The sequence below is a fragment of the Artibeus jamaicensis genome, unplaced genomic scaffold, assembly GCF_021234435.1.
Source record: "Artibeus jamaicensis isolate MK-2021 breed Jamaican fruit bat unplaced genomic scaffold, CSHL_Jam_final scaffold_537, whole genome shotgun sequence".
Lineage (NCBI taxonomy): Eukaryota > Metazoa > Chordata > Mammalia > Chiroptera > Phyllostomidae > Artibeus > Artibeus jamaicensis.
Window position 1 is genome coordinate 29,588,807 of NW_026522047.1, and position 27,399 is coordinate 29,616,205.

Below are 27,399 nucleotides of genomic sequence, written 5' to 3' on the forward strand. Positions count from 1 at the left end.
CGGATATACCCCAAGGACTCCTGCTCACTGAAATCACAAATGGAGCCCACCGAGAAATCGAAACTCCATGCTGAGAAAGGTGGGTCAAGGGTGAACTCCTCAGAACAGCTACAATGTTCATTTCCAAAGGCTGGAAATTCGCAAAGGGAAAGGGGGATGTTTTAAAACTTGGGAAATGTGCCTTTTGATATTTAGTTGAGTATAACCCAAGTAATACAGTTTTAATTTTTTAGGAATAATGTACATGAGGACATCAAAAATAGTTTTAAAATATTACTAGGATCTTTTTGTAGTTGTTTTATTTTGCTGGTGGTTGTATTTTTTGAAGGGGGTTTCTTTTTATCAAGTACCTACCAGTTTTATTTTGAAAATACAGCAAGATTTATTTGATGTTCCTTGAACTGTTTCTGTATAAGACCAGTGTTCAATGCAGGGGCCATTTGCCCTAATTCCATGGTGTATACTGCAGTCAGGAAAACAAAAGTTATAAATAAAACAACTGTAGAGATAAATTTAGAAAATAAAAATCAAGAAATAGTCAAGAATTCCAGTTTATTTTCTTGGCATTTACATGTTTGTTATTCCCTTATTAATTCATTAATTCAATAAACACTTACTAGGAAACTAGTGTGGTTTAAAACCTGTGCTCATGCCCAGGGCAGAGTATTGGAAATAATCATAGCAGAGTCCAGGGGAAAAGTATTCATAAAAACAGATCACAGCAATAAAATGTCATTTAACTATTAAAAAAAGAAAAGAAAACAAGAAGTTTCCTGATTTTTAGGCAGATGGGCTGTTTACTAAACCAATCCTAACCTTCCTTCCAGGAATACATCATCTTGTTTCTTCACTATTTATCTCAAATAACATTTTTTAAAGTTCTTTAAAAACGCTAGCAAAGAACTGAGGATACTCTGGTATAGCTGGAGCAATTGTCAAAATGTTGGTCTACAACGAAAGAGCTAATTGTTGACAGATGAAGTGGAGACGTCTGTATTTTTCAGGGTAATGCCTGTGGCCAGTTTGGACTAGTTGCTGGTTCTCACTCTTCCCTTCCTAACAGCTTCGTTCCCTGTAGCAGGGAGACTGCCAGGTGCCCGGGGGCTAAGTTGTCTTCTACCAGAGTCATTTCTCTGTATGTGTGTGCAACAGTGCACAAAAAGCCATTATTAAACTTATTTCGCTAATGAATAATAATAACAATTTTTTGATATGTCTGACTTTTTCCCTGGAACTATGCCAATTATACTATGTATGTATCTATGCATCTGTAAATACACATATGTATATATGTATATGCATATGTATATATGTGTGTATGCATACATATATACATATATATAAATTATACTTTATATATCCACCTATGTATATATATCCTAATTTGATATAAAAACATAAGTGAGGCTACTCTAAAGTTTAGTCAAAATTCAAACTTCTTAGAGTGCCTTAGAAAATATTCATATATGTATTATCATATATCCATGGCTTGAGTTTAGTTAATTGATTGGAGACTTATGAAGTATTAATAATGATTTAATGATGAGTAACGCTTGAAATCTATTAGCAGTTTATTAATGCTGATCAGTTGACAAAAAATAATACTCACTGAATTAAAACAAAGGTATAAAAGTTAATTCAATGTAATTATAAGTATCTGTGAGACCATTAAGAACTCATTTCTTAGATGAAAATTTTAGTGTTTGAAAATTCCTGAATATGTTATCATTTACCACATCACAACTAAATTTACAGAATGACAAAAATAGCTGGTACTGAGGGCTGGCCATACATGGGCCAGGAAACGTGCCACATGGTTCTCAGGCGTTATCTTATTCAATGCTCACAACATGCTCGTGTGGCAGGGACTATTGCTCCCGTGGGGCAGCCAGGAACAAAGTATTAGAAAGTTCAAGAAACTTGGGTAAAGTCCCACAGGTCACGAGAGGTGAGGCCTGGACCAGAAACCAGATCTCTCCGTTCCTAAGGCCATCTCATCCTCTGAACCATATTTAAGCTTTCTCTTAGCAAAAGAATTCTGTACATCTTCTACAGAAAAGTAAAATCAAATTAAACCCAAAGAGAATTTTCAATATGTTATACATTGCTGTGAAATGTTTAGGGCCACCTTTACTGGGTTATTATCAATCAATACCAATAAGCATGATTTAATTGGTTATTGATAAGCTTGAAAGGATAAATTCACTTTCTAAAGAGGTAGAAAATAGATTGCCTAACTAATAGTGCAACTTTAAACATTCTAACTAAGTAACCCACTGAAGTAAAATAGTTGTACACCAAAGCATGTGAATCTATGGATGCTTCATCCAGTCATACAATACACCACCATAGGACACAGATTGCATTTTAGCTCCACTTACGATGCTCAGAAGAATCAGCCTGGTTTTGTTCATGGCATCCAAGGGACTTTGTGATTCTTCAGAAAGAGTATTTTAAAAACTAGAGCTACTTTGTTAAAGATCATGTGTTGGAAGCAACCTAGCGAAGGTGGGTTGATTTAGAAATATGGAGGAGCATGGAAATAGTATGATGGCACTTGTACATTTGCACTAACAAGAAGCATTCCAGGAGCAGCCTTAGCATATTCCCCTTCAACCCATGCAGTCAGCACCGCTACCTCTTGATTCCTGAATAGACCATGCAACTCAAGATGAAACTTATGTATCATACATAAAAAGAGTGACCCGTTTAAATTTATGTGAATTGCCTTTTTTTCCAGAGAGTATTAAGGTTTCCTAACTCATTAACTTTTTAATTTTATCTTATGGACAAAATCTTAAGGACTCTTGGGAAGGATAAAGCTCTTTCTTTCAAAGAAACCACTGCCATCTTCCACTGACCGAAAGAAGTTTGACCATGACTTTGCCATCTCCACTTCCTTCCATGGGGTACATAATATCGTTCGGAACCAGAGCAAAATCCGCAAGGTGATCTGGCTGGTGGTGGTCTTGAGCTCAGTCTCACTGGTGGTGTGGCAGATCTACAGTCGCCTGGTCAACTACTTCTCCTGGCCGACCACAACATCTATAGAGGTTCAGTATGTGGAAAGGATAGAGTTCCCAGCTGTGACGTTTTGTAATTTGAACAGGTAAAAATTACTTTCTTAAATAATAATAAGTCTCTATAACTTTAGTAGGACAACCTTTCTTGGATGACTGAAATCAAGTTTTATTAAGCACTATTTAACATGGGAAACAATCTAAGTTCTTAAATTATACTTAAACACATAAATTGAGGGAGCAAAAAAAGCTTATTGATTTTTTCTTTCACTTCTTTTCTTTCTTCCTCTCTACCTTCCGTATTTACATGTTATGCATTGCAAAAAAGAAAAAAAACCTTGTCTTTACATAGATGTAAACATCTTGATTCTTGCACTTTAAAAGTTTAATTAGTGAAAAAGAGAGAAGCATGCAATCGCAATGCATGTATACATGGTGATTGTACAATTCACTAAAGGTATTCTGAGGGCACAGCAGACAACATCTCCTTCTGGGGTGTCATGAAGTCTGACTATTAAAAGATGACCAGGCACTTTCTAGGTGGAGATGAGGATAACTTGAAGAGAGAACTACTATGCGAAAGTTTAGACATATGACATGCCCTGATGTGTATATGACAAGATATTTAATGAAATGGAGGCAGGGCTATCTTCATGGATGTGTAATCTGTTCAGCCACACAAGGCTCTGACACTTGGCTTAATACGGTGCTGTCACTGTCTTAAGTCCTTGACTACAACTTCTTCCAGAAATCTGCAATCCCCCAACCATGTACCAAGTCTGCTGTGGAAAGGGCGTCTCCCAAGGAGGCCTTCCAGCCAACGCCCTGCAACTGGCCATGGTCAAGTCTGAAAGATAATCAGATTTTCACTTGGCAGGGGGTGTGGAGGTGGGATAAGGGTGGGTATTCCTTAAGATTCACCCCCTACATATCAGCTGTTTGACCATAGACAAATCACTTACGTGCTTAGCTTCAATTTTTTGTATGTATAAAATGATAATATATTATCTACTTCACATGTTTGCTGTTACATTAAATGAGGTAACATGTATCACTTGGTCTCATTCCTGAAGCATTCTTCGGACAGGTACTCAATATAAAGTAGATACATATTATAGCAAGTTTTATAAGAATTCAAGACATGTATCAAGGTCCCAAAAAGCAAAAACAAATCAAACCCCTCCAAAAGATTTCAATACTATTGCCTCACTGCTTTCAATTGTATGTGCTCTAACAAAAGTAAAGATTGGTGCAGGTACCTAAGAATTAATCAAAGTTTCCCTGAGTCAAGCTACAATTTAATTATACCTTTGTTACGGGCTATGAGGGTGTTACACATCAGCATGCATTACATGTTAAGCTTTGTAGGGGGCAAAAGGTAAAAACTGTCTCATAAATGGTAGAATAAATCCTGTGAATGCAGGCTCTTTATTAAGAGTAGAGTAGAAACATATTTCCTTCAAATTCTTTGTTCATGGGTACCCACAAGCACATGCCCATCCCAGTGTGAAGACCATTGTCTTCAGTTCACAGAGGTCAAGTAAGATATAATTGATCTGCAATTTGCTTAAAGTTACCATCTAGGGACTGGACAGACTGTTTACAGACCCCTATCATCACACTCTTTGCGCTGATATGTCTTGACAGCAGGAATAGATCCCCGAGATAAGGAAATTTTGCCGAGGGACTTCTCATCATTAGGAAGGTTCTACCTTTTGCCATGGTACCAAGAGCCTATCCAGTGTACATGAAACTCAGAGTGAGCCATTTGTTAATTGCCCCCTACTCTCTATGACAAAATTATTTTCAGTAACAATCATGAAAATAAACAAATGATAATAATAACCTCTATATTAATTCCAATAGAAATGATAAGAATTAATAAATATAAGACAAAAATACCAATGCAAAAGAAAATTGAAAGAAAAAGTTTAACACTTGGAGTGATTTTCAAATGTCTGTGTCAAAAATTTCCACTAAAATGTCTTTACCATAAAATTCAACATACATTTTCATTATATGTACTAAAAAGTACTCCTGTTTTTAAAGAAAACAACAACCTGTTTTCTTCTACTAATATCAGAGAAAATGACTAGATGTAGTCACTACTGATTTTATTTTATCCATTATTTTATTTTATTTTATTTCATTTATTTATTTTTTTACTTGGGGTTATTTTTATTTATTTATTTATTATTTTTCTTTTTTAATATATTTTATTGATTATGCCATTACAGTTGTTCTATTTCCCCCTTCATTCCCCTCCACCCTGCACACTCCTCCCCCACCATTCTCCCCCTTTAGTTTATGACCACGTGTCTCAGGTTCTTTAGATTCTATATTTCCCCTACTATTATTGCCCTCCCCCCATCATATCCATTATTTTAAAACAAGTAACTCACTGGGGGAGGGGAGCCTGGGATGGGAGTAAAACACAGAAAACTACACTTGAACAACAATTAAAATAAAATAAAAAGAATCCCCCTCCAAAAAAATAAGCATGTATTTTTATCTTGCCCACAATACATTTGTAAAATTACTAATATTTACTTGATGATCATTTAAAAATAAATAAAATATTTTTTAAAAAAACAAGTAACTCAAGTTCTGTTTCTTCATCTTTACAATAATCACTGTACTTCTTTGTTTATTACAAATCTGCTTTTAAATGCAAAAATGTATTAAAAGATTTTAAATAAATGACAAAATCATGACTCTCATACAAATATAAAATAATTGTGTCAAAGGTTTATTGATTAGTGAGAGAACTATAAGGTGTTAAAATTAGTTCATAGGAGAGTGCAAGAAGCAGACATTCTTTCACATCTTCCTCTTCATAAGAGTATTTTAAAAATATAAATTTCTTGTTAATACATGCTAGACTTAGATTTGTTTTAGTGGAACTCAGTGAAGGACTGAATTAGGCATTAACTTGGACTTAATATTCATTTGGGTCATATAATTTGGAGAAGTGTAGTTAGGGACATTAATATATATAAAAAAGACTCTCTTACCAAATAGTTATTGGTTATTCAGTTGTTCAAATAAGTCAATGTACTTTTATTATTATTTTCTACTACTAGCTTCTTACCAGTATGCTAAATAAAAGAGTAAAGCAAACTATAACTAAGTGAAATTTCTAAAAAAATATTCTTGGAAGAATTTTGAAGCTTGGATTAAAGTTGAAAATAAACTCAGAAGCAAAACATTTTGCTTTTATGCTGAACAATACACCTCGCAAAATTTTTCATTTCCTTTGTTCCAAATATCGTTAGATTTTATTTATTAAGTTGAAATCATCTACTTAAACCATCATGATCTCAATTATTACTAGTGTTATAAAAACATTTTTAAAGGTATTTAAAAATGCACCCCCCTTTAACCTTTTCATCTATCATAATTGTACCTCCTACATGTGTGGCAATTCCTTTATTTCTCTGCATAATCATCTTGAAGAGAATCTAGTGAGTGCTGCATGAGACAGTATTGACTTAGTTTGTGTGGGATTCCAAAGCTACAGGACTTTGGAGTAGATTCTATGAGTCAATGAGACTGAGAAAACCGAAGTAGACTACAGGTCCGATGCTCAATTTATGGCTAACACTGTTGTTCACATCAACATCTGCTACTAATGTAGACTGCTACATTCTCAAAAAAGTCACCAGGAACTCTTTTGAAAAGAAAAGCCAAGTTTTCAGATATACTGTAATTAGGTAGAAAATCCCCATGATGGAGGCTTGAGAGTCTCTCTTAAAAAAGGCAAAGTCAGAGGACAATATTTATAAAGTCCTAGAACTGGGGTTGGTGGTTTTTAGAAAGGTCTTGCAAAAGTGTTATATTAGAATCTGGTTAGCTAAAGTGCTATATTAGAGACTGCTCGCAAAAGTAGTTTGTCTTTTTAATCTCTAAAAGTCTATATGATGTTTGCTTTTTTTCCTCCCCATTTTTGGTTTGATTTTGTGTATGCCCTACCTTGACTGAGAAAGGATCTAATGTGGATTGTCTGAGAAAGAAAAAAAATACGTAAAAGATAATATAAAGGAAAGCTAAAATAAAATATAAAATCTGGGACAGGAGTGAGGTTATAGACTAGTCACATGGTCCTGTACACTTATTACGAGTGGGTAACACATTTCATTCCATGCCTTCTAGCAGTCAATTTGAAAAAAGTTTGTTCAGCTTCAAGATTTATAGCACCAAAACACTAATCACATTTTGAAAGCAATATAAGGCATGCAATTCAAGAACCACACATTACACAAGGCAGAAAATTCTCAGCAAAATAGGAAAATTACAAATTACTTATAGTAGAGCAAATAGATTACTTCTGCTTTGATTGTCAGGAAAACACTTTGCAATAATGAAGTATTTATTTAATGAATAGTTATCTGACATTGACTACATTTCAGGTGCTCTTCTCAATGGTTGAGGAAAGATAATTTACTCATGAAAATAACCTTTGGAACTAGGTGATACTAACATACATCAACTTTTGAAAAGTCACAGGGACTTGAAACTTGCCTATCACATCGTTAAGTGGCTACAACAATCATGGCTGCATCACAGAAACAGAATCAGCATGAGTGACATAAAACATGAGTGACATAAAGGTAGTATTATAGGGATTAAGGCCCACTGAATCACAGGGGTGGGGCCTGAAAGTCAGCACAGTCAGCAACCAGAAAGAAAGATAAACATGAAAGACATGGATACAAGCTGGAAATGTGGGTCCCTCTTTTTTGCTACCACCCATCTTGTTGGTGACCTACCAGATAAGTTGACACATTTTCCAGGTTGCACTGTCATTGACCCAGGATATGAAGAAACCAGAGGAAGAAATCGAACAGGAGCTGAAGGAAATGTCATCCTGGCTATTGTCCATGTCACAAATTGAGTGAGTGTGAGTGACCATAGCTTCTGGCCAACAACGAGCTTCAGATTGTAACCAGACGCATCTAAGGAAGGGGATGTTGGGAAATATAGCTCCAGCACAGCCGTGCAAACACGGTACAAAGCCACCTATATTCCTAACAACTACACATTTCTACCTTTCCTTTCATATTAGGCAGTGAATATCCATTAAGATGATCCATATCAGGGTCTGGAAGGTATTCGAAAGGTACATGAAACTGTATATACAAATACAAGGTAAATTGCAGGATGTCACAAAGACCTCTCAGGACTGCAATTTTGTTTGACTGTATTACAAATGAGGGAAAGTATAGGAGAGAAGCTGGAGAAGCAGAGAGGGTCCAGATGTTCTGTTTGTGTCCTCTAGATAATAACAAGTTTTCATTATTCTAAATATTGTCTTTATTTCAACTGATAGGTTCCAAACGGATGCTGTGACCAAATTTGGTTTTATTTTTTTCTTATGGAATATTGTATCCAAAGTCCTCCATCTCCAGGAAATCAGTGCCAATGCCACTGGTTTCAAAGAGGCTATTGATTTTCTTGAAAGTCAGCAAAACTTCAGCATTACCGACTTTATCAAGAAAAATGGCTTTTATCTCAACAACAGCACTTTGTTGGCATGTGACTTCTTTGGAAAGCCATGTAGCTCCCAGGTAAGGATATGTTTCGTTGAATAGCATCAGTATAACAAGCTACTTTATTATACTGTTTCACATTGAGATGAAGCTTATTCCCATGGGCAATCTAAATTTTCTAAAAAATTACTTTTCATTAAGTTGGCCTTATGATAACAGGGGGGTGTAGAATATATAGAAAGCATATTTTCTTTTTCAAATAATTAGATAAGAAAAGATGGAGAACACAAATCTATGGTTACCTTTCTTGCAGGATAATCCTTTCAAAAGAAAAACACATTTGGTACAAGAGGATATTTAAATTTTTCCCATTTATCACCAAACAATATCTTCCAAGATACCATTTGTATTATCACTAAGCAATGAACATTCTGTTTTTATGCTTGTGGTATTGCAGTAGAGGTTATAGAAAATGAGAAGACCCCAGCATTTAACTATGAAAATTATATGCATTTCTCTAATCACTCACAGCATCTCGTTTTTGTTTGTGTAACTAATCTACATTTAAGATAAAGTGATTGACATATCTGGAATCTGTTAGCAAAAGGGATGCATGCAATTTGATGCCTCACTTCTCGCATCAGCAGTTCCGTGTCATTAGGGGAGTGACAAATTCATGGTTCTGGGACACAATCCCTTATCTTCGTGGTAGACTTCCTTAGCTCCCAGGGAACAGAAAAGCAGTGCCTGAGGAACTGCTGACGGAGATGAAGCCCTGCTCTGAACTCAGCTTAGGCAAGAAGCTCTTCTGTGTTGCTTTTTATTTACAAATACATTGAAACTTATCACCAAGGAATTTTGTGTTAGACATGACTTTCCCAGTTGCAGATTATAGAAACCCATCTCTGATAAGTTAAGGAGTGAAAGGAATGAACCGAGTTAATCAAGTGGGAGCTAGCTCTCAGAGTGGAACTAGCTTCACAAAGGCTCAGCAAGGGACTCTGGGGCTACCACGAACGTTCTGTTTCAGTTTCCATCTAATGGCTCCGGTTGGCTTCTTTCTGCTTGAGTCCTCCTCGCACAGAGCCAGGGTGGCTGCTGACGGCTCTATCCCCAATTATCATAGTTACCTATGTCATCCAGTCCTGTATCCACTTACCAATCCCACGGAAGACTCAAGTTAGTTCTACTTTGGAAATATATTAATTCCTGAACCAATCTCTGACCCGAGGCAGTGGGGTATTAAGATTGGCCCATCTGCTTAGGCTGGTGTAGCTCAGTTGGTTGGAGCATCATCCTGCAGACCTAAGGGTAAGAGGGTTTGATTCTGGACAGGGCACACACCTGGATAGTGGGTTCGGTCCCGGGTCAGACATGTGCCAGAGGCAGCCAATGGATATTTCTCTCTCTTGTATATGTTTCTCTCCCTCTCTCTCTCCCTCCTTTCCCCTCTCTAAGCATGCCCTCCAGTGAGGATAAAATAAAATATTGGCCCAGCTTGGGTCATATGTGCACCTCCACAGTGGAGGTGGTGGTAGGAGGAGGGACAGAGGAGCAGAGCCGTGTGATAGCGGCCCCACTGTGACCATGGGTGGAGGGAGAGGGGCAGCCCCTTAGAGAAGGATGCTGAGGGGCTTCTCCGCAGGTAAAATATGTTTTCATGAATACTTAGTAAACACAAAACAAATAATTTTAAATGTTTTAAAATATGCTACATTATATTCAAAACTGTCTTAATTAGATCATTACATACAAATTGACTAGTGCATAGTACAAATTAATGAAGACATAGAATATAAGCATAAATCATTCGACTGTTTATTCTTTCTAGTATTTCTGCATTCTCATTTAAACATCTGTGATTTAAGAAAAAAGTTATAGCAATTTATACTTTAGAAATTACCCAAATACCCAACTGATTGTGTTTTATTTGGTTCATTTTTATATTGAAGGATTTTGCACATGTCTTCACAGAATATGGAAATTGCTTTACTTTTAATTATGATGAAAATATCAAAGCAAGAAGAAAAGTGAGTGTCTCTGGCAGAGGCTTAAACTTGCTCTTCAATGTCAATCAGGTATTGCGTTCCCTTACACCCAGCCAGAGCTGAAGACACACAGTAATGAACATGGGTTCCTAAGGATTTGATTAGGATATTCTGCCCATCAAGTTGTTCCTACTGGCTGAATATAATTTTCTTTAAGTTAACTTTGATTAGAGGCCTATGGGTGCAACTATTGACTTAGAGATGTGAAAGACAAAATTTAGAGGCATAGCTTTATCTATACCACTGACTACTCTTACTGTGACTCCAGGAAATAGTCATGCCACAAAACTTTAAAAAATTATAACTCAAAATATATAGGTAATTAAAGATGATGCTGTGTACTTAAAAACAGACTTATGTGTAACTAAGCCTAATTTCTGTAACTGTGTAAATTGTCTAAAACATTCTAAGCATTTAGGTATTAGATGTCCAGAGCCCTAAGAAAGGTAGCATTGCTACCTTCGAGAGGACCTGATGGAGCTCTCATCCAAGTTAATGCCTCACCTTCTTACCTTGTGCAACTAATTTAGAATTAAACGCTTAGAGGTATTCGACTCTATTACTATGGTTTTATAAATGCTATGATAAAATGCTGATGAATTAACTATCCCAAATCACATAATTAATGACAAGGATGGGAAGTAAACTTAGTCTCTCCCAAACACCATTAAATTACCCCACCTCCCAATCTAAGTGAATGAGACCATGGGCTACTTTCAGAGAATATCTCTTCAAGTATGTCTCGTAACTTCTTCTTGTATTGCAGTCAAAGGACTTTATGTTTAAACACAGCAGTGGACAGCACAATGCATATATCCCTGCTTGTATATCTATTTGATTAACATTTTCAAGTAATTCAAATATTAACCATATGGTCATTTCAAATATAGTATACATTTTATGAGCTAGAATTTCCTAAATACTATTAGAATGCAATTAAAACATGCAAATCCAATACAACATTGAAATATTTCTCCATTTTACCCACTTAAGTGTTTCTTACAGGGTCATAACAGTCCCTGGAGAAATAGTGTTCTCAGTTACAAATGGAAGATTAAGCATGTCTATTAAGTGTAATGCCATAATGCAGTTGACCTATTCAAAAGAAAAATCATCATGTTTCTAAATCCACTCCTTCTCCTTATAGCCTGAAATTAAAACCAACAAAGTCTTCAGACCTTTAGTCTTAAATCTCTGCATCTGATATAAGATTGATAAAAGAAGAGCGCTGGGTTAAACAACATGGTATATCTTCACTCTTCTGGGAAAATGAATTTGAATTTGAAATAAGGCAGAGATTTTAATTACGACAAGAAAAAGAATGCCAAGTAATTTTCTAAAACAAATGAAGCAAAGAGAAGAGCCAAGGAGAGCGCAACTAAGAGACCACTAGGTAAAGAGTGAGCCAGAGGGAATCAGGTGACTAAAATATGAGCAATGCACAGCCTCCATCTTGGCTGAAAGTGGTCCAGTCCACACAAAGCCGTCAAAGACTTAAAATGTCACTCAACCATAAAAAGTAAGCCTGAGGTGTTTCATTTTCACAGCTTGTCTATAAAAGGAGGTTAAAGAGTGATAAGTATTTGATTGCCAGTAAGTCAAATTCTATCATGTGATAAAACCAAATCTCAAACTTGTGTGGAATTGATACAAATATGTCCATGAGGTGGGTGTATTTTTGTTTCAGATGGAATTCACTGATGACCCCACCCTAGGTTTTGTTGACGCTGGGATCATCTTTGTCATCCACTCGCCAAAGAAGGTGCCACATTTTGATGGTTTAGGCTTGTCATCACCCGCGGGGATGCACGCACGGGTAACGATCCGCCAAGTGAAGGTAAACATTATCAAAGTGTGTATTCTGAGGGAACTCAAGGGGGCAGTGAGTGCATATATGCGTAAATACTATTTTTCACTAGAAATCCCTTTACTCCATGTCTTAAGAACACCTCTGAAATCCCACCGTTTTATTTCAGGTAGTTTCCTTTGGCAATAGGCACACATTTAGCAACAACAGTGAATTTGCATACACAATGTAAATGAAAGCTGACAAGCCTAGCAAATGCAAGGTAGCTTTAAAATTCATTCCAGTGGTAAAGGCTCGATGAGTATGAGGAGACACCTACTGAACTGTGCATTTTCTTAATGGGACATCTCGTGAAGGAGAAAAATAAGTGGGGAAAGCAGATATGTTGGAGTCAGACATGTTTGCCGGGTTTCCATTTGCCAGCCACTTGCTCTGTGACTTTAGTTAACTTCCTGAATTTCCTTTTCTTCTCTATACAACTGTGCGAGAAGAGGGTGTCTAGGAGGAGGTGACGTCTCCTTTTTCACAGTTATTATGAAGTTCAAGTGAACTCACATAAAGAAACCCTAACCTTATTGCCTGGTACCTAATAGGTGCTCAATAAAAATTTTGGTTTGAGTTTGGTAACCTTTGTGCGTATAAGTTGATTAATATACTAACACTATTTCCATAAGTGATACTATTTTTATGTGAATCAATGTTTACACCAATCAGTCTGTCTGATTTTAATAACTTACTACAAGGACAGAGCATCTGGGATACGCATTGAAAGACCACTATTATTCTTACCTTCAGAGATTTTTCAGGTTGATGGAGTAGCCAAAAGAGGCTAATGTAGTCAAGTGAAAATAAAATCAAAACGATTTGACAGAAAAGTAAAAATGCGCATCAGCCTCTCTTCTTGGAGTGTAAAGGGGTGGATTGCCTCAGAAAAATCTTCTGAACCAGGTGTTTACATTATCTTAAGACAGTTCATCAAGAATATCCTTGGGGAGAATGCAACCCTAACATCAAGCTGCAGAATTTTGGCACCTACAGCAGAGCTGGTTGCTTGAAGGAATGTAAAGCACGGCACATAAAGAAGCAGTGTGGATGTTTGCCTTTTCTACTTCCTGGTGAGTGAAGGATGACAACCTTCCCCTTATCTGATTCTATTTACTTCCACTTGACAAATACAATCTCAACGAACAGATTTTAATTCAAGGAGTCACAACAGAGATTTGTGGAAAAATTTTTTAAATGTGTTATTAGGGCCAGTGGCCAATTCTTATTTTCAAAAATATATAATTGGGTAGTGTCAAACATCTGAAACTGTTCATTACAGTTTTCTCAGTTTGAGAGAAAAGTAGATCATGTATATAAATTTTACTGACCCTGAATATTTCACTGTGAGGAAACTCTTTACTTTGTGGCTAGAAGGGAAATTCCATGCTGTCTCTGCACAGGATTGGAAACATTTCCCTGGTAATTTGAGGCGAGTGTTGCACGAGACAGAAGAGCAGGGTAGATAAGGGCTGCCTCCAACCCAGGCTGCTCAGCTCAGCTCCACAACTCCTCCTCTATGTGACCTTGGCACTTAACCTTCATGTATTTCCTGTGCAATGGAGAGAATAGTAATGCCTTAAGGTATAGGGTTGTAGTAAGGATGAAACAAGTATGTGAGTGGTTTTAAAAGCCCCTGGGACAGTCCCCAACCTGTATGACTTGGTTGGGCGTAGTTCTGCAAAACCAAAGGTCACTGGTTCCATTCCATGCCTCCGTCATGTGTTAGGTTTGTCCGGGCATGTCCAAGAGGCAACCTATGGATGCTTCTCACTCATGTCCATGCTCCTCTCCCTCCCCTTCTCCATCCCTATCCCTCTCCATACAAGAACTAATTAATTAATTAAGCAGAATAAATTAATAAGTAGCAGACACAGAATACATTTTATAGAAGTGTTGGCTATTTTTATGCAGATGTCCTTCATTCCTTTTCTCCAGCACATTTATGAAGAAATGTAGTGTGCATTAAAAGCGCAAGAACTTTGGCTGTATAGGTTTGCCACTGTGGCCTATCACACACATACACACACACACACACGCACACGCACACTCTCCACACTACACTGCCCCCCCAGAGGTAGACTAATGCTGTCTCTGCTCTTAGAGCAGCAGTTTCCACTTGGCAAACTACCTCTTAAAAATTTTGAGAATCATTACTTCCTTGTTTCTAAAATTCTGATGGATGGTTTCTTAACCCTCCAAAAACTATTATAGAACTGTTAGTTCTGGCTCTGATCTTTTCAAAGTTACTGGAAAAAGAGTCTGAATTGATAGACAGAAAATAATGTTTATAATAATTAAAAAGTATTACTTCTTATAGGCATAATAACTGGCATAAACCAGAAACTAGACAAGATGAAATGTAAAACACAAAGCATGGGATGTGTACAAACTTTAGGATATACCAACTGCTTTCAGGATAATATTTTTATTTGGTTTGATCTTCATATATTCTTTTTAAGTATGTGTGCAGATGAGGAAAAATTGAGACTTATAGACATTAAACAAAATAGCTAAAATAATTCCACTAACAATTGGTCGAGGGAGTCCTTGAAACCCACTCTACAGATATGGGTTGTTTGTTTCCAGAATTTTATTGTTCTTTGTCCAGGGAGAAATATCACTGCAAGAAGTAAGGCATGTTTTAGAAAGTGGTTTGCTCCTTAATGTTGCAGGTAGCTTCTTTCTTTTTTGTTTGGAATTCTTTCAATTCCTTCACAAAGAGAACTTCCTAATGGTTAGCCCTGAATTTATCCCCAAGTTTTTAGTGTACAATCTCTTTTGCTTATTCTCAGCACTACTGACTAAATGCTGAGGCTAAGCTCAGAAACCACGTGGGTTATAGCAATAAACAGTGTGCCCAGATGCAAAGATGGAGGCTGGAAAATCAGCCCGAGGTTACACCAGCTCTGACTCAGCAGATGGTACAGTCTGGCTCAAGGCCCACAGCACGTGCTTCACAAATATTGGCACTTACCTGTCCCATCTTACCACGTGCAAGGCAGCCTGCCAGGTGGGGGGTGTGGGTATGTGTGGCTACACACACACACATATGCACACATACATGAATCGATGGGTAGAGGGAGCAAGAGAGAAAGTGAAGAGAAGGAGCCACAAATATCTCCTTCAGAAAACAGTACTTGAACAATCATTAAATAAATAAAAAAGAAATGTAAAAAAAAAGAAAAATTAAAAAAAGAAATCTTACCAGAAACTCCCTTGCTGAGTATAATTCATTTCTTGTTTGCCAGTAAAAATAAAAGAACGGTAAGTGTTAAAAACAAAACAAAAAAAATTTCCATCTTCCAATGGCTCAGGGAAGCCACATTCTGAACCTTAGTGTCTTCATTGGTAAAATGATCATTCCTAAATCACAAGACTAGAGTTGGAAGAAATGAGATGATAAATGTGAAAGCAATTTTTAATTTCAAAGCCACCAACATTTTAAAATTATTATCCACGTCAATAAATTTAGAATGATATAGGCCGATGGAATGAAACATGGAAAGAACCAAAAACATTCTTCTTACCAATGTATATTTTCATAGAGTATTAGCAGGTTTCATACTTTTTGCAAAAGAATAAATGTGCAGATGGATAGATTGGTGGATATATGGATAGATGGATGGATGGAAGGTATTTTTGTCATTATGTCATTTATTTTATAAAATGTGAAATCTCTGTATTTATACCTATTCTTTTTAAGGAAATGGGATAGAGTGTGACCTGCAAAAGTTTTACAACTGCGTTTCTCCTACACTTGGTATGTGGCTTAACATACTTTTTTATTTTCAAGATTTATACGAAAGCTGTTCACAGTAACACAAGACATTCAATTATACTATGAATAGTCCATAAAAGAAATAAAAGAAAGACTATAAGAGGGCTTTTCTAATGTTATTAAAATTAAGAACATTAGTATCTTACACAGGCATAGTGAAACAAAACAATGTCTAATATTTTATAAAAATAAGCACAGATACTTTCTGGAAAGAATTTCCTTTTTTTTCCCCTAACAAATATCTGAATCTAGTGACTCAACTAATTTAAGAATAATAAATTCCAATGTTTTATGTTTTGTTTCCTTTGCTGTATATATGCTAAAAATAAATAAAATATAAATATTTTTTAAGAAAATAGTGATAAAATTTGTTAACTACTTTTTTACTTTGTTAACAAAGTAAAATAATAAACTTTTTAAAGCTCTGCCCTCCCCCCTGTGAAACAGTCCTCTTCTCTGAATGTTCAGTTCTGGTTTTTGTTTTAGACTACATCGAAATTGAGGGATTGTGTACAATGGGGACACATAATTCTAGCTGCCCTGTTCCTTGTGAAGAAACAGAATACCCAGCTACTATTTCTTATTCCACTTTTCCAAGTCAAAAAGCTTTGAAACACCTTTCTAAGAAGTTGAATCAAAGCCAAAAATACATCAGGTAACCTTTTTAATCTTGTCAATTATTTGTTATTAACATGAATAGTTTCTTTACTCAAAACTTTCAAAGTCTCAGGAAATGAAATTCTGATCCATCAGAGGTAATAGTTTCCATCACTGAATTAACAATGAAACACTAGAGTTTTAAAAGTAAGTAAGCTCCTATCTTTCAATTCTTTAAGTTAATTGTGTGAAAAGTAAAATGAGGCCTGCTTGAGTAATTTGCTCATGATCTTACTGGCTCAACTTGGAAAACTAATAATGCTTTACTATCAGTTAATCTTTAAATGCTTTAAAAATACCAAAATTCTTTACCCGAATATTATGTGTTTGAGTCTTCTAATAACTTACAAGGTAGATGGAGCTCAAATCATAATCCTTGTTTTATAGATGAAAAAACTGAAGTGCTGTGTTTCAAGTAATGCTTCTCTGAAGGTGCTTAGTGGCACAGGAAGAAATTATGCCCAAGACCTAATAGGGTTTGGACTTTATATATTTTCCACAGAGGTATATAATTCTAATTTAATTAACTGAGGATTAAATTAGGTCTCTTTATGCTACCCCATGCTGCCTCTTAGAAATTACAAGTCAAACTTCATAAAGAACTCCTTTTTTTAAAATCAGGAAGCAGCCTTAACATTTGTCTGCTTTTCATTTATACTTTTAAACAGAGGACTTGAAATAGTAATATAGTACATTAGTGTTTATACTTATATTTGTTATCATGAAAATAAGCTGATATGCTTTTGCACAGCCTAGTACCAAACTTTGGAAACATATTTAAATTCTAGTTTTAGCCTGGCATTTATTTTAATCTAATAAGAAATGCTCTTTTTGTGTAAATACTTAGATAGTAAAGTGATCTTTGCAAATCAGGAAGAAAAGTTATTTTCATCCAAACAGGGTCGATAGGGTATAATTTTGAACATGTAGCAGAGAAAAAGAATCCAAGCCAGAAAAATGTGCATTTATATTTTTAACACTATTTCTCCGGTTTACATCCAGTTTTAATATGGGAAACTGATTCACTTATTGTTGTTGTTTCTATTATATACTTACATATGAGCTAGGAAGAGCATTTTATATGACTTTGGGCTGATGGAGATCTGAGTTTCAAAATTATTTAACATGCAGAGAATGTAGGCATGATTTTGGAAGCACATTGGTGAGTAAGAAAAGAAACCCGGGCATAAACAAGAAGATCCTAGAGGACATCATTTTCTTTTCTTTTGTTTTTCTAAAACTTACGTTACTGTTGTAGGTGAAAAAAACTTTTCCCTTCCTCCCTTTGAGGTTCTTTGGCTAGTCTAACAATTACATTGGTACAAGACAGATTAAAAGGAGAAAACAAATTTAATATCATATATTTAGGAGCCTATAAAAATTATGAGACTCAAAGAAGCGACCAATGAAGGCAGCTTCTATACCTTTTAGACAAAGAAACAATGCATTTGTTAAAACTGAGGAGACAAAGAGTCTGGAGCTTGGACTGGTATTAGTGAAGAAGTAACAAGGTTTGTTTATACAGCCTTATTGCCCTAAATTCCCTGTCTTTGGTACAGGGAGGGCACCTTTCACATGCGGATTTAGTTTTACTTTCAGGAGGGCAAACAAAGGTCATAATGTCCTTTTTCATGGGCTCTTTTTAAATTAAGTAATTTTAATTTAAAATAATCAGTATTCCAAAACGGTATTCTGCTCCCCTTTATGATAAATTGTTCTACAATTAATCTTATTGCATAATTGACATGTAGGCACCCTACATTGTTGTGAATATCGGAGATCATTACCATGAAAACTAAGGCAAGTAGCTGAACAAATACAGCTGAACTTGAGTGTCCGAATTCTACGTAGAGTTGGTAGTTAGTAGTCACACATATAACTAAGAAACTGGTTTGTCAACAGGTACCAGAAATCAAAGAGTAATAAATCAGAAACCAGAAATGCAGTTTGGAGAGCAGATGTGAAACCTTAGCAGCAATAAGATTGCTTTTTAAAGCAATCCCTAACTTAATCATAAACCCTGTATGTGTTTCTTCCTGAGCACAAAGCTGTTCCATACTTTGACCAGTCTTGGACCTCTTGTGGGAGCTGATGAGCCCCATTGAGAAGGTGATAAAAAGCTTCCCCTGACTGAAGCAGGCAGTACAAAAGTGAATATAAGGGCAAATGATGGCCAAATTTAAGCCAACTCTATTAGCAAAAAAAATGAACTTTGTAAATGTTTTGTTTTAGTTTGATTTTCAAGTAAAAATGTATAAAATCATCTGCTTTGTTCAAAACCTTTAAAACAGCATCATATACTCAAGCACCTAGATCATTTCTTTAGTGTTTTATATATACCACATCACTCAATTTCATTGATATCATAACCCTTATTAAAGTCCAGGTTTTATTTTATAAGCATGCATTTCCTGACACAAACAAATATTCTTGGACTTAAAATCCTCAACAATTTTACAGTCATTGTGACACATAGATTCAATGAGAGCCAAATCACTGGGCACCTCACCTCCCTAAGAGAAGTTGAGTAAATATCACAATATTTTTGTAGGGAATGGATTTATCTTCTCTCAAAAACACAGAGGAGTAATGTTTGAAAATGATTATGAGTTTTGTGTTTGAGAAATTAAACATTATTATCAGTGTGCACACAAATTAGGAACACAATGAATGACAAGAAGATTGCAATATTCCTAAAATTTCTAGACCTCCAAGACAACTTTATTATTTCCATCAATTTGGAAATTGTTTTATTATTTGCAAATATTATAATACCCCCTTCATTATTGATTTAAATATAGTACATTGTCTTGTTACCCAGGGCTAAACCAATGAAAATTAAGTAAATAAATTAATGATATATTTTCAATTAAGTATATTTGGGAAAATTGATTTCTAAAGCTGTAAACAATAAGGAGAGTGATTCATAGTTATCTTTCTTAGATATTTTAAAGAACAGCACATAATTCCAGGAAACAACGCTAACAGAATCCATTTCTAATGACAATTATTATTCCTAGCTGGAAATCACCAGGTGGTTAGTTCCCACCCTATAAGACAGACAAGTTAATATTTATCCATTTGTTCATTGGTTTCATCTTCAGTTTGTCCCCTTATTTGTCCATATCATGAACTCCTATTAAATGTCAAGATTCAGGAATGCTGTAGGCTTTAGGAATATCCTGTGCACAAAAGACAAAAGCCCTGCATTGTTTCATTTATTTCCGTTGGGGTGGAGATGGGCAATAAACACAAATAGTCATCTCAGATGATGCTAAGTGCCATGGAAGGAAAAGAAGCAAAAAAAGAGGCTGAGAGAGCCAGAATAATGGAGGGTTATTCTCAGGGTTGAAGACTGTGATCAGATAAGATCATCCTGGGAAAGTGACAGTTGAACAAAGACCTAAAGCAGTGGGGCTGCACTTTTGGTTTTAAGTCCCTTTGCAGTCTTAAGACTTTGCCTTATGGGGTAGGACTTGCATGAGGGATCCCAAAGGTGGGCTAGAGGTCGTGTGGTTTAACCTTCCCTGGTGCCAGTGGAGAGAGTGCATGGGCTTTATCATCAGCTTATGTCTCATGGGACAAGAAGAGGGAATAGTGACATTTCAAAGCTGTCACCAGTGAAATATCGAAACACATCAATGAATTTTTCATGCTCTATCATATTATCATTTGATCCTGTACTTTCAATGAATCTTTTACCCATGCACATTTTTTAACATCATTTATAAGTCATTAAAAAATTCTCTGAGTTATGCAGGTCTCCCAAATATTGATTCATTTTATTATATAATACACATTTAATTTTAATATCATTTAATATTATTGCTTAGTTAAAGTTTTAAAAATGTTGAAGTCGTCAAGCTCAATAGCAGACAGAAATTTTTCAAAAGTTTAACTTCAGCATAAAAGCTCAGCTTAAAGTTTATCCTAGACTGCAAATCTAATTAACTATTTTTCTTGAAGGAACAGGCCTATTTTGTTCATTTTTGTGAAAATGTTTGCAAATGTCATAGTCTGAGTAAGCAAAGTTTGTCAATAATGTTTTTGAATGAAAATGATGTTCCCTGTCAAAAGCGACAACTTCAGCTCTCTTAAAATACTAATCACAATGAAAATGTCAAATAATATGTTAGTACTATGAAAATAGTTTTAACTCATGAGCCTTCAAAAAAGATACTGGGCACCCCTAGAGGTGTGTGACCATGCCTTGGAAATGGCTCACCTAAAAGGGATATAAGAGCTGGTCTTCATATTATTTGAAGGAATTGCATCCCAAAAGGAGGAAAAATGAAAGGCAGAGGAAAACCCTAGGCCAACAGCTTGCATGTGGGTAGATTAGAATGAAGGTTGGTGGGGCAGGAAGCAGAGCAGGTGCATGTGCTAAGAGGGGGTTGGATTCTGGGTATACGCACATGTTAGTGGTAAAACAAATGTTTACTGCTGGATTGGCTTGCAATGGTATTAAAGTATAAGTGGAAAAAATTAAGAGTTTGATCTGGACCATGTTGAACTTGTAATATGAATTAAACATACAAGTAGAAATACCAGGAGGCAGTTGGATATATTATAGAAGTTTGAGGTAGAAGTGTTAACTTCTTTTTTTTATTTATTAAATATATTTTATTAATTATGCCATTACATTTGTTCTATTCCCCCCCTTCATTCCCCTCCACCCTACCCCCCCGTCCCCACCATTCCCCCCTTTAGTTTATGACCACATGTCTCAAGTTCTTTAGATTCTATATTTCCCATACTATTCTTGCCCTCCCCCCTATCTATTTTCTACCTACCGTCTATGCTACTTATTTTCTGTACCTTCTCCCCCCTTCTCCTCCTCCCACTCCCCTGTTGCTAACCCTCCATGTGATTTTCATTTCTATGGTTCTACTCCTGATCTAGCTGTCCTCTTAGTTTGCTTTTGTTTTAGGTGTGGTTGTTGATAACTGTGAGTTTGCTGTCCTTTCACTGTTCATCTTTTTTATCTTCTTTTTCTTAGGTAAGTCCCTTTAACATTTCATATAATAAGGGCTTGGAGATGATGAACTCCTTGAATTTGATCTTATCTGAGAAGCACTTTATCTGCCCTTCCATTCTAAATGAAAGCTTTGCTGGATAGAGCAATCTTGGATGTAGGTCTTTGGATTTTATGACTTGAAATACTTCTTTCCAGCCCCTTCTCACCTGTAAGGTCTCTTTTGAGAAATCAGCTGACAGTCTGATGGGAACTCCTTTATAGGTGACTGTCCCCTTATCTCTTGCTGTTTCTAGGATTCTCTCCTTGATTTTAATCTTGGCTAATGTAATGATGATGTGCCTTGGTGTGTTCCTTCTTGGTTCCAATTTCTTTGGGACACTCTGAGCTTCCTGGATTTCCTGGAAGTCTATTTCCTTTGCCAGACTGGTGAAGTTCTCCTTTATTATTTGTTCAAACAAGGTTTCCACTCGTGACTGTTCCTCTTCCCCTTCTGGTAACCCTATAATTTGGATGTTGGAACATTTAAAGATGTCCTGAAGGTTCCTAAGCCTCTCCTCATTTTTTTGAATTCTTGTTTCTTCATTTTTTTCTGTTTGGTCATTTTTTTTTCCTCCTTCTGGTCGTCCACTCCTTTGATTTGAGTCCCAGTTTCCTTTCTATTGCTATTGGTTTCCTGTGTATTTTCCTTCATTTCAATTAGTTTAGCCTTCATATGTTCCTCTAATTTGTGACTAAAATCAACCAGTTCTGTGAGCATCCTGATCACCAGTGTTTTGAACTGTGCATCTGAAAGTTTGGCTATTTCTTCATCCCTTAGATTTATCGGCTCTGGGGCTCTGAGTTGTTCTTGAGCCAGGTTTTGATCTGTTTGTGCCTGTACGTCTGAGGAGTGGAGCCTTAGTTGTTCACCAAGGCAGGATCACCCAGGTCGCTGGTTTGTGACGCTGCATGTGGGGGCGGGGTCAGAGAGGGACAATTCCAGTTCTCTCTGCCTCTTCCTGCCACTGGGGCTTGCACAGTCTGTCTCACTGCTAGCTCCTTCACCAGTATATTTGTGCGTGAATGTGTGACCTCGATCAGCCCTCAGTGGGTCCACCGCCTTGCACCCTCAGTGGGCCCAACGCCTTGCGCCCTCAGTGGGTCCACCCGCTTCTCCACACCTGAGATCCACCCAGGGCTGCTGGTGCACCTGGGTTGTGGGTCCAGGTTGGTCCGGTGGATCTTTCCTGCCCGACCCCGCTCTGCTGCTGGCTCTGCCCCTCTTACCAATTTGGCTGAAGGGTTCATTGTTGTCGGACTTCCATGTAGTTCAATTTTCTGTGGTTTGGCTGATTTTTTGTTGCTAAAACTTTGTTGTTTTTAAACTTAGTTGTGGGAGAAGGCACAGTACTTCCACCTACGCCTCCATTTTGGCGGAAGTCTCTCAGAAGTGTACGTGTTAACTTCTCATGCATTATGTCTTGTGCAATAGATTTTTGGTGAAATATCAAATCACAGAGGTGACTTGGCCCCACTACAGCCCAGATTTGGCTATGGCTTTTCCCAAACTAAAACCGCCTTTGAAAAAAAGATTTCGGACCATCAATAAGATTCAGGAAAATATGACATGGCAGTTGATGGCAACTGGCAGAACTGTGTGAGGTCCCCAGGTGCCTACTTTGAAGGGGACTGAGGTGTCATTGTCCTAAGTACAATGTTTCTTGTACTTCTTCAATAATGTCTCTATTTTTCATATTATATAGCTGGATAATTCCTGGAAATTTAAATGATGTACTTTTCCAGATTCTCAGGAAAGAGGCATAGGAACATTATTGAGTAAGGGAAAAATATTTCCCTATATCTCAACATGATGAGAGTAGCCTCCAAATGAAGGTGTTAGGAAAAGTATTAAATACAATGACGATCGGTCCAATTTTACATTAAATAACTTCTGAACCAAAAAGGGACATTACTTTCATCAAATAGGAATTAACAGTAGCATTGAAAATCTTGATTAAGCTCATTCTGTTTTTTTATCCCCAGGGATAATCTTGTAAACATTGAAATAAACTATAGTGACCTAAACTATAAGATAACCCAACAGCAAAAAGCAGTGAGTGTGTCTGAATTACTTGGTAAGTGTTATTTAATTGCTCCTCAATTTAACAAAAAAAATTTCTATCAGATTTTTTTCCTTTTGTATCTAAAGGTTGGCATATTAATGGAGGAAAAGAATCAATGGTGCTTGTCATTTCCCTGCCATTTAAATCTGACACTTTTCTACTCCCCGGACACACCTGCAGCAAACCTCACCTGGGCTTTCACACATAGCATCTCACTTTCCCTTCGGATATCCCCTCACCCCTCAGCAATAGAGTGTTCAGCAATCCGACATCAGGGTAGAATGTTAGGCATCTCAGACCTTCACATAAAACTACCCAGACTGAGTTGAAAGCACAATTTAGCCTTTGAGTTGTGACCACTCTGTGCTCACTCTCCTGCATCATGCAGTCCTTAATGAACTGAGTCACTGATTTCCTAGATCTCCCTGGACGTTAGAGGGGAGTCAAGTAAGAGACAGTGGAAGGGATGAGAGTCAGGCACAATCACAGTAGTCAGACACTGGCAGCCATGCCCCTGGATGGAGAGGAACTTTCTCAGAGCTCCTTGAGCAAGCCTATTCTGTCATTATCACACTTTACAAAAATGGCGTGGTCCTGAGTATGGCCACAAGGCAATGAATAAAAGATAAATGATGTAATTTATTTTAAAAGACAGTGCAAAGTAGTCAGATTCATGAACACAAAAAAGAATGATGGTTGTCAGGGCCTGGGGGAAGGGAGAATGAGGATTTTATTGTTTAATCGGTACAGAGTTTCAGTCGGGCCGTTGGAAATGCTGCAGAGATGGATGGTGATGACGGTTGCCCAACAGTGTTAATTCACTCAGTGACATGGAGCTGTACGCTTAAAACCAGATGAAATAGTAAAATGTATGTTATGCAGATTTTATCACATTTACAAAGCACATACAATAAAGACAAATATGGATTTACAAAATTTCTTAAGAAAATGGCAGTGCTGTATTAATATATCTTAATGAAGTATAAATGCTTAAAAAGAAATAGTTGGGACACTTAAAGTCACAAATTGCTTAGAAATGTATATTGATGGAAAAATCATCACCTAATAATGACATCTGAATGTCCCATTTCTGCTCCTCATTCAGCATATGGAAATGAACTTGTAATTGTCAAGGATATTTTGTGAAAGAATTAACAGTCTCCAAAGTCTCTGAGTTATATTTTGGATATGAATTTATGTTCACCTTTTCTCTCTCCTTTTTGAGATAATTTATATGAATATTATTCTTAAGATACCACTAATTGCTATTCTTTATACCAAACTTAAAGTAATACAATCAACTCATCTTTCTATACCAGTTCTAATGAACTTAGTAGCTTCAAATAACTTAAATTCTAGTAATACTTAATTTCCTTTTTATGAAAAAAGCATGCTTCATTCAATGTATTGGTTTCATCACAGCTGATGTTGGAGGCCAGCTAGGCCTGTTTTGTGGGGCCAGCATGATTACAGTGATAGAAATTATCGAGTACCTAGTCACCAATTTCTACTGGATATGCATTTTGTTTCTGCTGAAGATACCTGCCATGACCCCAGGGGAGCATTCAGCTCAGGATCATCTGGGGAATAAAAACAACATAGAGGAATGCTGATGTTCACTTAGGACAAGAACTTTCGCTTTTGTTCTCCAGTGTATTTTCTTATTCATTCATGACTAACTCAATGTTATGTAATTTCATATTATAGTTTTGGGGAATCAATAAAACCCATTGTACATATCTACCTCCCTACACGTATTTTTATTTCTGTATTTATATATATGTAAATTTATGCATAAAAGAAAACCAGGCACTGTCTTGTTTTGTATACACCACTGAATTCGTAGCACCTAGAACAGTAGAGATCATGTAAGCATTTCATCAATTTTCTTTAAATGAATGGATGTTTTTATAATGGGAAAAAAGACATTCTTTATGATGTAATATGTAAACTAGACCTAATTAAAAGAAAACTGAGTAGAAGGAGAGAAGATCCTTCTTTATTCAGGAAATAATATACATAATTTGTGAATTATAAAATTTTTGAGATTTTCATTTTCACTAAAATTCAATATGATTTTATTTATTGGTTTTGTCCTAAGAATTCTATTATATAATAGAACTATAGTAAGGCATTTAATTAGTACAATATTTTTTCTTGAGTTCCTTAAATATTGTAATAAAGCAGTACTTAAAACAATTGAACACTACATGTGGATATGAAAATACAAAATTAGATATATGCAATTGATAGTTTTTCTTTTTAATCACTAATGAAAAATTGGAGAATTTAAGAAAATAGCAGAATAATGTACCTACCATTCAGATTTACTTATAACTATTAAATTTTGCCATATTTCTCTCAGATTTTACATATTTTGAAACATGCTGTATATATTAGTCTGAAACTTGCTTTTCCATTTCACATGTTTACTGTGTATTCACACTAACACATGAAGATACAGTTTATTTGAGTGCTGCACAAAACACTGAATATATCATGATTTATGTATTCATTTTCCCCCAAATATTGCATATTTACATTATTCCAATAGTTTATCTACAGCAAAGATATTACAGTTGAACTGTACACAGTTCCTTTTGGTTTTGTTCCTAGAAGTGACATTGCTGGATTTTTAAAATATATGCATTTTCACCTTGACTATATACTGCCAAATCGCTCTCTAGTATAACTGTATGCATTTATACAGCCAATGGTAGCATATGAGAATTTGTATTTCTCCATTATATTTTCTATTAGATTACAATTGAGACTTTTCCCCAATCTGATATATATGCATAGGTATCTTATTTTTGCTGTAAGAATTCTATGGACAGGAAGCACCAGGATGGAAGTTAATGTGCCCCAGACAACAAGAAACATCAGAAAAGTAAGGAGAAGCTACAGCAGAATCATGACTAAGTATGTGTGTAGCTTTGATTGGACTCAGAAAACACTATAACTGCCAGGGAGATTGAGATGCCAAAAGTCAATAGGATGGGTCAGAGCCCTGCTTAAACTCTGTCCCTTTTAACATAATGGAGCTTGTAGGTATGGCTAATAGGTAGACTTAAGTACATACAAATATCGACCAACTTTGGGGGTTATTAGCTGTGGTAGGAGAAGAGTTGTTAAAGTAAATGTGACACTTACTGGGGGGAAGTGTTGCAAGAATATACCCCAGAAAGCTATTGGTCTATCTACTGAGTTCTGATCATTCTTGTGAGTAGCCATCCTCAAAGATTTATTACAATTTTCTTTGTCATGAAAAAAAAATGAGAAACTGTTCAGAAAAATAATTTATTTAAATTCATTCAAAAAACTAATACATTCATTTATTCAGCATGAAATGAAGGATTGGCTTAGGAAAAGATATCTGATGTAGGGACTGTTTGGTAACTTATTTTACTAAGTTATCTCACTACTAAAATTCTGAAAATCCACAGAAGCATCACTCTTCCTCTGAAGGCATAGT

The 27,399-nt window shown here is 36.1% G+C and overlaps 1 protein-coding gene across 1 annotated transcript; it reads left to right on the plus strand.

The window, feature by feature from the left end:
* Positions 1 to 25,537, plus strand: ASIC5 (acid sensing ion channel subunit family member 5). The gene is made up of 10 exons (XM_037125707.2): positions 1 to 79; positions 2,803 to 3,109; positions 8,350 to 8,587; positions 10,462 to 10,587; positions 12,245 to 12,394; positions 13,332 to 13,479; positions 16,113 to 16,169; positions 16,674 to 16,842; positions 23,845 to 23,936; positions 25,347 to 25,537. Exons 1-10 carry the CDS (start codon positions 40 to 42, stop codon positions 25,535 to 25,537), a joined length of 1,518 nt encoding a protein of 505 aa, XP_036981602.2. The 5' UTR covers positions 1 to 39.
* Positions 25,538 to 27,399: the final 1,862 nt, after the last annotated feature.